Here is a 16,556-nt window from a genome sequence, read left to right on the forward strand (position 1 = left end):
TAAATCGACATAATTCTTGGGAGACCATTCTTGAGTCTTGCATTTAACGAAAATTGATGTTTGGAATGGAACACTTACCATGGAATTTGACGGTGACGTGGTTAGGTTTAGTGTTTATGAGGATATGGGACATTCAAATGATAAGTTACAAATTGTGCCTTGCAGGAATATGGATCTCAATTTTAAGCAAGAGGAATTATCGATGATCCAAAAACAAATACATGAAGATGTGATGAAAGCCTCAAAATTGGAAATCAAACCGTTTCTAGAACATACAAGGATTCCAATAGAGGAAAATGTAAAGATGAACGAAAAAGATCAAATGATAGGAAAATCCGAGAAATGCTTCAAGGATAGTGGAAAAAGGTCGAAACCTTTCTGCAAAAACATCCAAGTGCACAAGATGGGAAAATTAATTCTCAATAAACCCAAAGGATAACATTTAAGGTCGTCGAGCTAACGACGTTAAACAAAAGCGCTTTTTGGGAGGCAACCCAAATTTATTTTCATTTATTTAATTTTGAGTTTTAGTAAGATTTAGGTTGTAAATAAATAAATTTTTATTTAATCTAGTGAATTTTCTATTTTCAGGAACGTAATGCAGGTTTTGCAGAAGTTAGATAATGATGGTAGCGTGGGCACACAGTGCTAAATGCTGACAATTATTTCCTAATGGCGACAACATTAGTTGAAACACATGGGGAGAATTCTTAACCTTTTTCTTTGCTTGTTGTTTGAGTTACTAAACTTTATTGCATATATATAACACATGCTTGAGGACAAGCATAGATTAAGTAGGGGGGTTGAGTTGGTTAGTAAATATGCATGACTTTTGTTGCATGTCTCTCTTTTGCATGTGTTCAATCTTACGTTGAATTCATTCGATAGTTTATTTGACATTGAGCCTTTAATCTCATACTTAGTTAATTTGGACAATGGGGCTAATTTTTTAATTTTAAATGTTCAAATATATAGATTAGTCGATATTTGTGTTTTAAAGTTGACATATGTAACTAGATTTTTCGTATAAATTTATTGTTTGGAAACTATGTTTGCTTGTGCATAAATAAATTAATAAAGGTTCAGGCTATGAATGAAGTTTCGAAAACATGACCGAATTGAGTAACCGGGGCAGGGTGCTTGGGTTGTCATCTTGTCTCGCGTAAAAAGGTTCGAGTGACAAGTCGATAACTTACAAACATTCTGCTAGCTGAACACCCCATAAAATAAAAAAAGAGAGAAAAAATAATACATAATAAATAAAGACTGTTTGAACTGAGAAACCGGGATAGGGTGCTTGGATTGTCATCCTAGTTCGCGTAAAAAGGTTTGATCTTGTCTATTAATTTTCTGATGTATAGTTAATTAATAATGCCGTGCAAATTATGGGATTCAATCTCAATTTAGCGAAATTGTTTAGTTGACATATTTCAATTTTATGACACTTGTTGATTAAAATGTATATTTTGAACATTTATTTATTTTTGCCTATGTTGTTTGCATTGATTGAGGATATGGAAAAGGGGCTCGATTTTTAATAAATTGTGGAATTGATTCTAATGTTTGAAAGAACAACATGCTTGAGGGCAAGCATGAGCTAAGTAGGGGGGATTTGATAAACATGTCAAATTGCATATTTTTTTGTGCTTAAATTGGTTTATTGATGAACTGAACCCTGCTAATTAAGTGTTTTTATGATTTACTTCTTGTCAGGGATGCAATTGATCAAAAGCTAGCTGAAAAGGGGCCAAATTAGAAGAAAATTATTGGAATAGGCCAAAGCGAAAAGATGGAGCAAGCCATGGACTAGTCATAAATTTGACTTTGTAAAAAGCCAAAAATAGGAAATTCTATTTTAAGTTTATTTTAATTTTATTTATTTTTAATTATTATTATTTTAGATTTTATATTAATTTTCTTAAGATATTTTTAGTAAACCCTATCTATATAAATAGGGGGTTTTAGTTCTTAGGAAATCATCCATTAATCAATTGTCTTTACATTCCTATTTCATTTTGGAATTCCATTATCCACTTTGTTTTCTTTTTCTTAATTCAATTGAGCATTAGATTATTTTGTCTTCTTTTTACAAAATTTGTCTAATTCTCTTTGCAATTTTTCCTATCCATTTCCACTACCTTTTTCATATAATTTCTGTCATTTCCATAACCTTCAAGCATGATTAAATTCATGCCACACTAAACCCCTTTCAACTTTAAGCCGGTGTTAACCCCGTCAAAAACCCGTGAGTTACGAACCCGAGCTGTTTAACTCCCAACTTTCGATATTTATTATTTCTCCGGATTAAGAGTATGACTTCGTCAACTCACAAAGTCAAGTCAATACTAAATAAAAAAAGACGTCGTTTGAGTTAGTGTGGCTAGACGTACAGTTGGAATTCCGAAATGATCGATTGTCTAATTGGTCTTCCGTGAACACATTGGCGTGCCAAGTGGGGATTGCTGTTTGGTTCTGTCAAGGGAAGTAGTAACCGGATTTAAATGTCCCAACGTTTGAGGGCATTGGTTCGAGCTAGGCTCTTCTAGAACGCAAAGCTGCCGGAGTTCTAAATCACGAACGTTTCATAGGTTGTTCAATCGGTAAGGGTTAGTTATAGGACGTTCCATAACTAATTTACACAAGGAAGAGTTGGTGTCCGAGGCGTCCTTGGTAGCTATAACTAGCTTATCGGAAAAGAGGAGTTCATCTAATTTCGAGGAACGGGTCAAAGACGAAAAAACCCGTGCTTTAAGGCTGAGCTAAGTTTTATTGATTTCCCTTTAAATTATTTCGTTATTTATTTTTATTTTTTACTTTTTACTTTTTACGTTTTCTTGTGTTTATTACAGGTTTCATATTTTATTCCCCCCCAAACGTCGCGGGCACGACAACTGCCCAGACACTAATCTGGTCAAGAAACAAACAATTTTCAGTAATTCCAGTCTCTGTGGGATCGACCCTACTCCCTATACTGCTTTAATTTGCAAACTAGGTGTAGGTATATATTGGTGGAATCGACAGCCATCACTTGTTGCCAAATCACAATTTTGTCAATGTTGAGGTTTTTCAAAAACAAAACAATTAACAAATACTTAAGGCCTGAAACGCCCTCTCTTCATGGTTTTTAGTTAAACCCTGATGTACCCCAACCTACCCTAATAGAAAGGTAAAAGAACAATGTGCTCAATGGATTTCACTTCTTCCCCACATCTCTGTCAATGAGGATCCACCTTCTTAAACCTTTTGGCAATGTTTTGTTTAGTAGTAACCACATTGTGACAAGACCTCCTAAGGAGATTTTTATATTTAGTATCACATTAAGCTCCCATGAATGATTCAAACCTTTTTAAGACGAATCACTGTTAGCATTTGATCGGTTAGGGGCCGTAAATGAGAGAGGAGGAGAAAAGAGCAACTAGTACCCATATCAAATGTTGTAAAATTTGTCTTTCGAAAAATGCAACACAAATTTCTCTCGCTTAGTAAGGGACCTAATAAAGATTTTCTCAATAACTTTATGTTCATTTTGGCTAAAACATTGTTGTAGTAAATAGCTCTTCCAAATCCTCGAGTCCATGTCAATTAGGTCCTTAAACAAAATAAGGCCTATCTCGGAGGAGGAAAGGATGGAATATATTAAAAAAGATTACAAGTCGAGGACCCCTTGATCATGTGAAACCATAATGTCCTAGTGACTTTTGAATTCAAATTGGTTGCAAGATTTTTAGTTAAATTAATAATTCAAAATTTTAGTATGATCAAGGTATCTTTCATGTCTGATGTACGATTTTGAAGACCAATCCTTTCAAGATTCATGGTTACCCCTCCTAACAATATTATTATATCTAAAATTTAAATATAAAGTTTCTTTTTAGGAATACAATATGCCTTCCCTTCTCAATTTTTGTTTATTGTTAATTGATCATTTAGATAGAAATGCATTTGTTTAAAACCTTGGTAATTAGTTGGGTCTGGTGAACTTTACTATGCATGTAACGCCCAACATCAATTCTTAAGAATTCGATGATTGAAATATTTTGTTTCAAAATTACTTCAATTGTAACTATTACTTAATTGTGGTACAAGATTTTTGTTACAATGTTGAGAACTAGTCACAACTCGTCTCCAACATTTTTTTTTCTCTCAATCAAAGAGCATATACAAAAACCAAAAACCGGGGAAATAAGCCCCCATGAAAACCAGCACCCGAAACAAAACCCCACTAAATATCCAAGACAATTGAACCATCAAAGATCAACACACCCCCATAATAACTCTGCCCACAAAGACAGAGCGCAACAGCAAAATAAACCAACAACGATAAACTAAAACAAAATTGCTGCAACAGCAAAAAACCGCTTCAGCACGCTTCAGCCCACTTCAGCCTGCTTCAACCCACATCTTTCTATACTAATAACAATGTTGATACTAACTAAATTAAAACCCAATTTAACAACTGTATAGATTTTTAGGTTAAATAAATTTTAAGTACACATATTAGTGTTGTGATGTAAGTATTTAGGATAAATCACCCTGCAGTGTCAGACAAATTGTCCCAGACTATAAATTGTATATACAAACAAAATTAAAGAGCATTGGTAAAATGTATAAAAAATTTATTAGCTTTCAATATTTATAATAAATTGAACACAAATATAATATACAAAGCTTTGATGCCTTGAATGCTTTAGGGCTCTTCAAGCAGCCTTTAATTTTTGCGATTGGATGAGTCTTGGCTGCCACAAATTGAAGAAGAAAAAAATATAAAAGCATTTCAGAACAAATACACACAAAATAAGCTTCTGCATGTAAGAAACTTATATAAGTTCGTTCCGGGTTTCACAAGTTTAGTCGTTTTAAGTTTGAGATTTTAATTTTAGATTGGATTATTACAAATAAAAGTATAAATTATTCAGATTATTTTGAATTGAATGAATATTTTGTTTGAATCAGTTTATATTTGGGTAAATAATAAACAGGTTTAAATTACTAATTTTTATAGTAAAACTGAATTAATTAGTTAAATTTTCGGATTCATGTTAAAATTGACACATTTAATTAAAAATATTTAAACATTAAAATAATCAAAAAGTCCCTAAGTTCAACTTACGGGCGAAATTTTATATTTTTACTTTGGCCTCCCGATTTTTTCAAATTCCTAATTAAGCCTCACAAAAGTATTGAAATTTTCAAAATTTTCACAATTTTCAAAAGTTTCTTTAATTTTCTCAAAATTTTGATTAAATCTCTTAAATTTTATTTTCAAAAAAAAATCTCATTAAACACTAAAATTTAAATAGATTGAATCCAACATCCAGGAGTTACAAAATTCTCATAAGTAACCAGAGTTTACAAAAAGACTCGTAAACAACACTTACTTTGGCTGATGTATGGCATAATAAGTCTGCAAAGCACCAAGCAAAAGTGCAGTAATGGCACCCACAAATGCCAAAAACGTCCAAGGACTCCTAAAATAAGTATGATAACCTTGAGCTGCATGATTAATCCACGTAGTCTTACAATGATTATGTATTTTTTGTTTAAGCCCACTGTAAATCATCGGACTAGGAACTAAGTCAGTGTTCATCTTATTGAAAATCTTAGCCACTTCTTCATCACTCCCCAATCTATTGTATAGTATGCCGGCGTCTCTCAAGTCTTTAACATCTTCGGCTTCATCGATCAACAAATCAAGGAAACACATATATGAAGTGACGATGAAATTGTTGTCGAAATCCGGACACATTTCGTAAGCTATTAAGTTCATGGTTGAATCATCGACGGAGATCGGTGGTAAACATAATTTTCCGACGAAGAAGATACGGTTGAAACTGATGTCGGTTAAACAACTTGTTTCGCTGGCTTTTAACCATATCCCGACCTTTTTAAACTCTTTTACGTTACGAATGGTGTGTGAATGGCACCGTTTTGTTCTTGCTTCGTTGCTAAATCTGTGTTCAATGAAAAACGGAAAACCCCACCCCCATGATTTTTCTTTTCTGAAAAGGAGTCTTACTCGTAGTAGATGTAATAAGTGAATTCGCTCTCCTTCGTGCTGCTCCCACCACCTTTCACTGGAGCAAAATCTGTATTAGTCGAAGCGAACCTATAAATTTTTTTGGGGTAAATTACACAGTCACTCAACTTTAGGGCAATTGATAAAATAGTAACTCTGATTTCAGTTCAATTACTAATGTTATCAAAAAGTGACAAATCAGTTATTCATTAACATTTTTCGTCACAGTCTTAATGTGACCAGTTAACTTGCCACGTTGGACAAGTAGTCAAAGGGTCAAAAAAAATAAAAGATGATCGGTTAAGGGTAAAAAGAAAAATAAGAGAAATAGAGAAGAAGAAGAAAAGAAAGAACAGGGGAGGAAGAAGGGAAAATGGAAGGAGATTCCATGCTTTGTACCAAGGGTCAAAATTTGAGAACTCCGATTTTGATCCTTGGGAATCGCTGGTACGAAGTCCTTCCAATTTCTCCTCTTCTTTTCTTCTTCTTCTCCATTTCTTCTCTTATTCTTCTTCTTTTTCTTCTTCTAGGCACCAGACTTCTTAAATAGGTTTATTTAAATGACAGCTAGCTAAAAGGACTGTTTTGTTAATTACCTCAAAGTTGAGTGATTGTTGCTATAATTTATCCTTTTTTATTTGGAATTGTAAATTTTTAACAGGCTAAATTTAACGTTTTCAAAATCCAACTTGTTAAGTTATCAATTTATAAGTCTAATTAGTATGATGAGTTCATCCGATTTAATTAAATTAATTATTAAAAATTTTCAATTTGATTGCCCAGTTCAATTAGTTTTTTTTTCGATTCAACCTGTTCATATAGATTCCCAAGTCGATTGGTCCAATGACTTCTTTCATATTGATACCTTAATTAATTTTCAATCCAAATCGATTCAAATAATATTGGCTAAAATACAATTTTTATTATTTTATTAAAGCAAAAATTGTACCATTTTAAAGATATTAAAATATAAATTTTCCATTTTATAAAGTTGGATTTGAAATCATAATTTTTTCTAAAGAAATGTACACTCAACAGGACTAAAGCAACGGTAGGAAAAAATATTTTATGGACCATTTTCATAACATTATTTATGATCCTATCTAATTAAAAGATGATAAATAATCTTTTTTAATATCATATATACATTTGAATTAAACTTTCAAATCAAAGATGATATGTCTTCTTTAAATTGAGTGGGACTATAGATGATGCAGTGAAAATGATCCATAAAATAATTTATCACAAGAGTATTTCTAAAAATAGAAAATTTTAACCTTCAAAATGGAAAAATATTTTGTTCAGTGTTTTTTAAAAAAATATGAACTTATAAATCAATACATGAAAAAATTTAAGGATCCGACAAAACTTATCAGTCAGGTTAGTTAGAGAGAAAATTGAATAAAGTATTGATCCAGAATAAGAGATTAGATTAGCTGAATTGAGTGATCGAATCAATTTTTTTTATATTTTTAATATATCTTTAATATTTTCAAAAAAATTATATAATTAAATCGAATAAGCTAATTAATCAAAATAAAAGTCTAAAAACCTTTTAACATTTATAAACTCGACAAAATGATTTTTTTTTTTAAATTCCTTAAATTACCTGTCCTGTGGCTCTTTGATCTCGGCTGGGGTGATAACAGTGTCGTCGATGAACCTTATGATTGCCTTCGTGAACTCTTTGCCCTTGATCGAGCTTGTAAGCAATTCAAGAACTCGAAATGGTAATTGGTTCTCCAACAAGAACAGATCCGAGTACACAAATGTAAGCAAATCGTTTTTAATAAACAACTGGCCATAAACATCATAAAAATCATCAGAATTACCGTAACGCATATAAACTGCTTGTAAAATTGCGCAGCCGTCAACGAAGAACATCCAAGCCAGTTTCTCGTCATCGTCGCTGTACTTCTCTAATTCCTGTGGATCATAGCATTTCTTTAAGTCATCGATCTCTTCCTTCATGTTGCTGTACAAGGAATCCTTACGGACGTCAATGTTTTTTGACGAAATGTGCTGCTAATTTGAGCTTGAGCTCCTTGGATTCATGGAGGGTCGAATCATCGTGGTGGAGTGGGCCGATTGAGATCACTTTCGGCTTGAAATACTTCTTGAAATCTTCGTTACGGCGAAGGGTTGATGGGACCTTTCGGATCAATGGATTGGCTGTGAGGTTGGGTTGGCCGCCCTCGAAAGCTTTGTCTAATGACTCGAGATTCTCTACTTCGCCAACGCTAAGAGGGACGCCCGGGAACTGCATATCAATGCTCACGGAATCGTTGTTGGTGTTGTTGTCAATGATTTCTTGATCAGTGGAAACTGCTCCGACGGCGCCGCCTCCTTCCTCCGTGGACGACATTTTCAGGCTGAGGGGTTGGAAGTAATAAACAAGGTGATTTTGTAAACTGTTTTTGGCAGAGTGAGTGATGTTGGAGAAAAGGTGGCAAAAAGGCTACGATGATGACAAATATTTTATAGCTTACATAATAAACATATAAGAAAAATAGTGTTACCTTAGCATGAAGTGGACATGGATTGCCACACAATTGTGACACTAATATCGTTAAAAATTTAATATTTTAGTTAACATTTTTTAAAGAAAAATAATTTAATTTTTTTGAAAGGTTAATGATTAAACTTTAACTCAAATAAAAAAGAATAAAAGTAACTTAAAAAGAATAAAAGTAACTTAACTCAAATTAAAAAGAACAAAAATAAATTTGGCAGAAAATATAAATATTGAGAGTTAAATTTATCATTATGTCTTTTTTTTTTTAAGTTTCACTTATACAAATACAACATAAGTTCAAATATAAATAAATGTCTCAACAAATCCAAAAAGAACTAAACAAAATTCACACATGATATATACATAACGAGATTAAGACCCACACATCACAATTAAGAATAATATTATAAAACCTAAATACTCAACAACTCAAAACCTTCTCCTTAAGAAGTTAAGACCCTATCATAGGGAGAATTTTACATTTACAACACTTATTAAATTTCATACACTTAAAAATAGCTCCATGCTTCTTTACATATAATAATTGCATTTGTTATTCTGCATAACTCATGAAAAATCTCAAATTTGCAACCACATAGTATCCACATGCCAACCAACCAATTTATTACTCACATGCCAACCAATTTTTTATTATTATTGAAGTTATTGTACTTATAAGCTTTTACATATAACCATGCTTCTTTAGATATGTTAATTTTATTTATTGTTGTACCTCACTCGTTAAAAATCTCAAATTTGCAATAAAATATTATTCACATGCCAACCAACAATTATACTTATAAGCTTTATGCTTCTTGTAACACTCTATGTTTAATCCGATCTACAGGACACTATAGTTATTGTCGGAGTAACTACAGTTAGAATTACGATAAGATAATTTTTATTTAAACATCAATCATGATGCAATTACAATAATACATGAATTATGAGCTTTAATCGAGCTTACGAAAGTTTTTTTGTCAGTCCGAGCAAGAATTAGAACCAAACTGCAAAGATTTGAAAAGTTTGTCGCGACTTCGCTACTTCAGCTTTTTCTCACCGCAACATGAGCATCTCAGTATGTCACATCATAACGGAAAGCCTATGCTCGTAGCGGCGAGACTCTCTGACTTGGCAATGTTGCAATATCAAGATTCGCAGTCGTGACATGGACCCTATATTTAGCAAAAATATACATTTTGGTACCTAATTCAATGCTCCAACTAAAATCATGCAAGAAAAATACATTACATGCCATTTCTAAATGACCTAAACCTTACCTAAAACATGCTACGTAAGTACAAACATATCATTTCAATTCCATAGCAATTCATATTACCATTTCATCAATTATATTCAACTTTTCAATAACTTACACTAAATATCAACAAGTTATATCAACATCTACCATTACCTTTATCATGCCATAATGAATCATTCTATTTCAAACAATCATCACATTAGTTCTTTTATTTTTCTTTTTTAGTCAACATATGCAAACCAACTTAAATAATTTCATTCCAACTTTCTAAATGCATCAAATATTTCATCATATTCATGTACTAACAAAGATCATGCCAAGAACCCACATGCAGAGTCACTATATACCACATTTAACACAACAAGACTTTTACACAACCAAAGATTACTCCAAACGTTTATATGCATGTCGCACTCCTTGACTCAAATGATAAAAAAAAAAACCAAATTGACAATAGAATAGTGTAAACTTCGAACGGTCCAACCGATGTGTTTCATAATGTAACAACCTAAAAGGAAAAAGAAAACAATGGGGTAAGCATATAATATGCTTAGTAACCTCATATGTAATCTAAAACTTACCTAGAATAATTGATCATAAACAATTACTCAATAAGCTATCAAATTTATTTTTCCATGGCACTTAGATATCGTACATGTAACAACATTTCAAGTCAAAAATGTTAAATACAATATTGAATCATTATGTCAACTTTTTTTAAGTTTCACTTATAGAACTACAATATAGGTTCAAGTACAAATATATGTCTCAATTAATCTAGAAAGAACTAGAAAAAATCCAAACATGATACGCATATAATGAGAGTGAGACTCACACATCAAATTGAAAATAATATTATAGAACCTAAATACTCAACAACCCAAAACCTTCGCCTTAACCAAGAAGCTAAGACCCTATCAGAGGAAGAATTTTATATCTACAACACTTCTTAAATTTCATTAGCTTAATAATAGCTATTCAAATATATAACATTGTAACCATGCTTCTTTACATATAGTAATTGCATTTGTTATTCTACCTAACTTATGAAAAATCTCAAATTTGCAACATGTTATTCACACGCCAAACAACCAATTTATTATTCCAACCAACTAATTTATTATTCACATGCCAAACAACCAATTTATTATTCACATGCCAACCAATTTGTTTTATTGAAGTTATTATACTTATAAGCTTTCACATGTAACGATGCTTCTTGTAACACTTTTCATTGGATCCAATCATTGAGTCCGATCTACAAGACGCTACAGTCATTGTCAAAGCAACTACAGTTAGAATTACGATAAGATAATTTTCATTTAAACATCAATCATGATTCAATTACAGTAATACATTAATTATGAGCTTTAATCGAGCTTACGAAAGCTTTTTGGCTGTCCGAACAAAAATTAGGACCAAACTATAAAAAATTGAAAAGTTTGGAGCGACATCATGGCTTCAACTTTTTCTCATTGCAACATGACCATTTCAGTGTGTCACGTCGCAACGACAAGCCTATGCTCGTCACGATGAGACTCTCTAACTTGGCAATGTCGCAACGTCAAGATTCGTAACTGCAACATGGACCCCATATTTGGTAAAAATGTACAATTTGGTATCTAATTCAATGTTCCAACTAAAATCATGCAAGAAACTACATTACATGCCATTTCTAAATGACTTAAAACTTACCTAAAACATGCTAAGTAAGTTCAAACATATCATTTCAATTCCATAGCAATTCATATTACCATTTTATTCAACTTTTCAATAACTTAAACTAAATATCAACAAGTTATACCAACATCTACCATTACCTTTACCATGCCATAATGAATCATTCCATTTCAAACAATCATTACATTAGTTCTTTTATTTTTCTTTTTTAGTCAACATATGCAAACCAACTTAAATAGTTCGCATTCCAACTTTCTAAATGCATCAAATATTTCATATTCATGTAGTAAGAAAGATCATGCCAAAAACCCACATGCAAAGTCATTATATACCACATTTAACTCAACAAGACTTTTACACAACCAAAGGTTACTACAAACGCTTATATTATCGCAATTCTTGACTCAAAATGATAAAAAAAACTACCAAATTGACGATAAAATAGTTTAAGCTTCGACCATTCCAACTGACATGTTCTGCAAGGTAACAACCTAAAAGAAAAAAGAAACAATGGGATAAGCATATGATATGCTTAGTAAGCTCATATGGAAACTAAAACTTACCTAGATCAATTGAACATAAAAAATTACTCAATAAGCTATCGAATTAATTTTTCCTTGGAACTTATATACATATAATACATGTAACAACATTTCAAGTCAAAAGTGTTAGATACAATGTTGAATCATAATACCGTCAACATTTAAAACATAATCACATAACAATCTATATATCAAATTTCATCAATACCAGTTCATTTTCAGTTCAAGATTTAATTCTATTTCCAACCATTTAATCATCCTCTGATGGAACTATAGTAAAAAAGACGTAGGTACATGGGAATATTTTGCTGACACTTGAACAAACTTGCTCACACAAGTTGGACTCTATGTTAGAATTATTCACACAAGTTGACTTTGTAATAATTGCTCACAAAAGTTGACTTTGTAATAGAATTGTTCACACATACTGACTTTGTGAAATGCTCACACAAGCTAACTTTGTAATACTTCCATACAACTAATATTTATGATCCAATTCAAGACAATGTGCTAAATTCATTGTTTCTCTTCAATTCTAACAATTATATCTATTTATATGTGTTGATTCAAATACAATTCATACCAAAATAAAATTGATTATGTGAAAGAAGTTAAAATAAAAATTACTACTAAAGAAAGATAAGGGTATTTTTTCCAGGTCATGGATGTAACGACGAATATTCTCGGTTATTGTTGGTGTTGTATGGAAGAATCAAAGATGGAGTGAACAAGTTTTTAGGGTTTTAAAGTTTAATATTAAAAGATTGTTGTATGTGGGTATGCGGCTATGTTTTCGATGTAAGGAATGGTATAAAAAAAATTATGATTTAGGGTTTTGTTATATAAAGAAGGAAAATGCCTTTTAAAGATTGTTATAGGCTCCAATCTTTGTTTTTAGTGTATGTATCATGGTCATGTTGATGTGGTACAAGTTTAGTCCTTTTGAGTGTGTCTTGTGATGTGAAGTATGTTTTGTTGAGGCTCTTGGCTCCTATGTTTCAATGATAATAAAATATACGTCAAACAACATTCTCACAAAAAACATGAGTTTACAAAACGAGTAGTAAACAACACTTACTTTGGTTGATGTATGGCATAATATGTCTGCAAAGCACCAAGCAAAAGTGCAGTAATGGCACCCACTAATGCCAAAAATGTCCAAGGACTCCTAAAATAAGTATGATAACCTTGAGCTGCATGATTAATCCACGTAGTCTTACAATGATTATGTATTATCCGTTTAACCTCACTGTAAATCTTTGAACTAGGAACCAAATCAGTGTTCATCTTATTGAAAATCTTAGCCACTTCTTCATCACTCCCCAATCCGTTGTATAGTATACCGGCGGTTCTCAGGTCTTTAACATTTTCGGCTTCATCGATCAATAAATCAAGGAAACACATATATGAAGTGACGGTAAAATTGTTGTCGAAATCCGGACACATTTCGTAAGCTATTAAGTTCATGGTTGAATCATCGACGGTGACCGGCGGTAAATATAACTTTCCGACGAAGGAGATACTATTGAAACTGATGTCGGTTAAGCAACTTGTTTGGCTTGCTTTTAACCATATCTCGGCCTTTTTAAGCTCTTTTACGTTACCAATGGTGTGTGAATGGCACCGTTTTGTTCTTGCTTCGTTGCTAAATCTGTGTTCAATGCAAAACGGAAAACTGCACCACCATGGATTTTCTTTTTTGGAAAGGAGTCTTACTCGTAGTAGATGCAATAAGTGAATTCGCTCTCCTTCTTGATGCTCCCACCATTCACTAGACCAAAATCTGTGTTAGTTGGGAGCGAAACTATAATTTCTTTTTTGCTGGATTTGGAATTGTAAATCTTTATCAAGCTAGGAATTGATTAAGTTATCCATTTTTAAATTTAATTGATTTATTAATTTATCCAATTTAATTAAATAAATTATTAAAAATTTCGATTCGAATGCCCCAGTTCAATTAATTCTTTTTCTCGGTTCAACTTTTTGTATATTTTAGATATAACTTTAATATTTTCAAAATTTTATATAATTCAATCGAATGAACTAATCCACCTGAAATGAAAATCTAACTTTTTCGATCTCTAAAAAACTTTTTAACATTTATAAACTCCACAAAATGATTCTGTTTTAAATTCCTTAAATTACCTGTCCTCGGCTGGGGTGATAACAGTGTCGTCGATGAACCTTATGATTGCATTCATGAACTGTTCACCATCGCTCGAGCTTGTAAGCAATTCAAGAACACGAAAAGGTATTTTGGTTCTCCAACAAGAACAGATCCGAGTACACAAATGTCAGAAAATCGTTTTTGATAAACAATTGGCCATAAACAGCATAAAAATCATCATAAGTACCGCAACGCGTATAAATTGCTTGTAAAATTGCGCAGCCGTCAACGAAGAAGATCCAAGCCAGTTTCTCGTTTCGTTGCTATACTTCTCTAGTTCCTTTGGATCATAGCATTTCTTCAAGTCATCCATCTCTGCCTTCATGTTGTTGTACAAGGTATCCATATCGACGCCAATTTTTTTGATGAAATGTGCTGCTAATTTGAGCTTGAGCTTCTCGGACTCTTGGAGCTCGGCATCATCGTGGTGGAGTGGGCCGATTGAGATCACTTTCGGCTTGAAATATTTCCGGAAATCTTCGTGACGGCCAAGGTTTGATGGGACTCTTTGTATCAATGGTTTGGCTTTGGGGTCGAGATGGTCGCCGTCGAAAGCTTCGTCTAATGACTAGAGATTCCGTAATTAGCTATTGCTGCGAGTGAAGTCCGCACCCGGTATTTGAATGATCGTCTCTAGGGGATTGTTGTTGTTGTTGTTGATTGTTTTGTCAGTGCAAAACTGCTCCGACGGCGCGGCCTCCTTCCTCCGTGGACGACATTTTCAGGCTGAGCGGTTCGAAGTAATTAACAAGGTGATGTTGGAAAAAAGTAGCAAAATAGCTACGATGACGATAAATGTTATTATAGCTTATATAATAAACATATGGAAAATATTTTTTTTAGTGTAATTTTAAATTTAGCTCTTACCATTTATATTTTTGTCAATTTAATTTTTATTCATTTATATATTTTTCAATTTAATTTTATTCTTTTAGTTAAAATTAACTTTTTACCTTTTAAAGGAGTCAAATTAAACTACCAATCTTTTAGGAAAGGATCGAATTAATTTTTTAATTAAAATAGTGACTAAAATATTAAATTTTAGACATGACAACTTATATAACAATCTACGTGTATTTGTTTTTTCTTTTAAAATTATTTGTTGACATAACATATAAGAAAACCAGTGTTATGTTAGCATGAAGTGCACATGGATTGTCACACGAGTTGTAACATCAACACCGTTAAAAATTTTATGTTTTAGTCAACATTTCTGTTAAAGAAAAATAATTTGACTCTTTTTTAAAAGATTAATGATTAAATTTATCTCAAATAATAATAATAATAATAATAATAATAATAATAATATCTCAAATAATAATAATTTGACTCTTTTTTAAAAAGCTTTATTGATTAGCAATTTTGAATAAGGAAGTGTGTGAATGTTTAAAAGAAATGGGGGGTTTTTGTGAAGTTAAGTGGGAGAATTGTTTATAAGAAAACTGCTTGATATGATGAAGTTGTATATGCAGGAGATTTCTGGTGGATATGGCCGATCTGGAGTTGTTTTGATTCTATTAAATTCCAATCAGATGCTTCATTTGGTTGGTTTCCCCAAATGGGTTCTTTATGTGTGGGATTGCAAACGAGGATTGAGTTTGGTTGCGGAGGAGTCTTGAGTGATAGGAGGGTGTCGTAAGAGCTTTATTTTCTGGTTTTGCAGCATCAAATGTTTCCGATATGGTTGAGAGTGGCGCATTGAAGGTTTTAATTGGGAGTTAATATTTAAAAATTGGGTTTCGATTGAAGCTAAAACTGTTCGTGGTTGCTGCACACTTTCTTCAATTGGTTTGAAATTAGGATGTACAGAGTTGATAATGTCTCTTTTTCGAAAATAGATAAGCATGGTAACATGATGGCTTTTGCGCTGGCAGTTACAGGTTTGGGAAGGCATGGTATGTTTAAGGAATGGTAGTGATTTTTGGAGTGTTGTAGTTGTGTTTCTTCAGGCGAGTTGGTAAGCTGTTATGTGGAGTTATGAGGTTTTCTTGTGTTAGTTTTGTTTTTGTTTTGAGTTTTGTTTAATAGATGGGGATTTTGGAGTTCTGGTGGGTGTTTGTTTGCTGTTACCAGTTTGTGGTTGGGTTTTGGTACTTGGGTAAGGGTCTTTTTTGGTTGGGGAATGTTTGCATTTTGTAGCATGGTTGCATTTCTTGCAAATGCTGAAATTTGTAATTTCTTGATTGAGAAAAAAAAATAGTAATAATAATAATAATAATAAAAGAATAAAGGTCAATTTGACAAAAATGTAAATGTTAATGACTAAATTTATCATTATATCATTTTCTTTAAGCTTCACTTATACAAATACAATATAAGTTCAAATACAAATATATATCAAGATTAATCTAGAAAGAACTAGATAAAATCTACAT

At 32.3% G+C, this 16,556-nt stretch overlaps 2 protein-coding genes and 1 long non-coding RNA gene across 5 annotated transcripts; all 3 read right to left on the reverse strand.

Moving 5' to 3' along the window:
• Positions 1 to 5,275: 5,275 nt before the first annotated feature.
• On the reverse strand, positions 5,276 to 8,497 carry LOC108472891 (UPF0481 protein At3g47200-like). 2 transcript variants are annotated; one of them, XM_017774449.2, is made up of 2 exons: positions 7,626 to 8,497; positions 5,276 to 6,074 (listed from the first exon to the last, which is right to left on the reverse strand). In XM_017774449.2, the coding sequence occupies exons 1-2, from the start codon at positions 7,985 to 7,987 to the stop codon at positions 5,375 to 5,377; spliced, it is 1,062 nt and encodes a 353-aa protein (XP_017629938.1). In that variant the 5' UTR covers positions 7,988 to 8,497; the 3' UTR covers positions 5,276 to 5,374. The 2 variants fall into 2 exon arrangements, with proteins under 2 accessions (XP_017629938.1, XP_052877564.1); XM_053021604.1 differs by having other exon boundaries at positions 5,276 to 6,086.
• Positions 8,498 to 9,409: 912 nt separating this feature from the next.
• On the reverse strand, positions 9,410 to 10,750 carry LOC128284071 (uncharacterized). Its single transcript, XR_008274386.1, has 2 exons — positions 10,628 to 10,750; positions 9,410 to 9,706 (listed from the first exon to the last, which is right to left on the reverse strand). It is a non-coding gene; the product is annotated as an uncharacterized LOC128284071 (long non-coding RNA).
• A 468-nt stretch (positions 10,751 to 11,218) lies between these two features.
• On the reverse strand, positions 11,219 to 14,968 carry LOC128284072 (UPF0481 protein At3g47200-like). Of its 2 annotated transcripts, none has more exons than XM_053021606.1 (3): positions 14,160 to 14,968; positions 13,093 to 13,785; positions 11,219 to 11,369 (listed from the first exon to the last, which is right to left on the reverse strand). In XM_053021606.1, the coding sequence occupies exons 1-3, from the start codon at positions 14,213 to 14,215 to the stop codon at positions 11,357 to 11,359; spliced, it is 762 nt and encodes a 253-aa protein (XP_052877566.1). In that variant the 5' UTR covers positions 14,216 to 14,968; the 3' UTR covers positions 11,219 to 11,356. The 2 variants fall into 2 exon arrangements, with proteins under 2 accessions (XP_052877566.1, XP_052877565.1); XM_053021605.1 differs by lacking the exon at positions 11,219 to 11,369 and adding an exon at positions 11,780 to 11,963.
• Between the last annotated feature and the right edge of the window lie 1,588 nt (positions 14,969 to 16,556).

Source organism: Gossypium arboreum, chromosome 11, assembly GCF_025698485.1.
Source record: "Gossypium arboreum isolate Shixiya-1 chromosome 11, ASM2569848v2, whole genome shotgun sequence".
Taxonomy (NCBI): Eukaryota; Viridiplantae; Streptophyta; class Magnoliopsida; order Malvales; family Malvaceae; genus Gossypium; species Gossypium arboreum.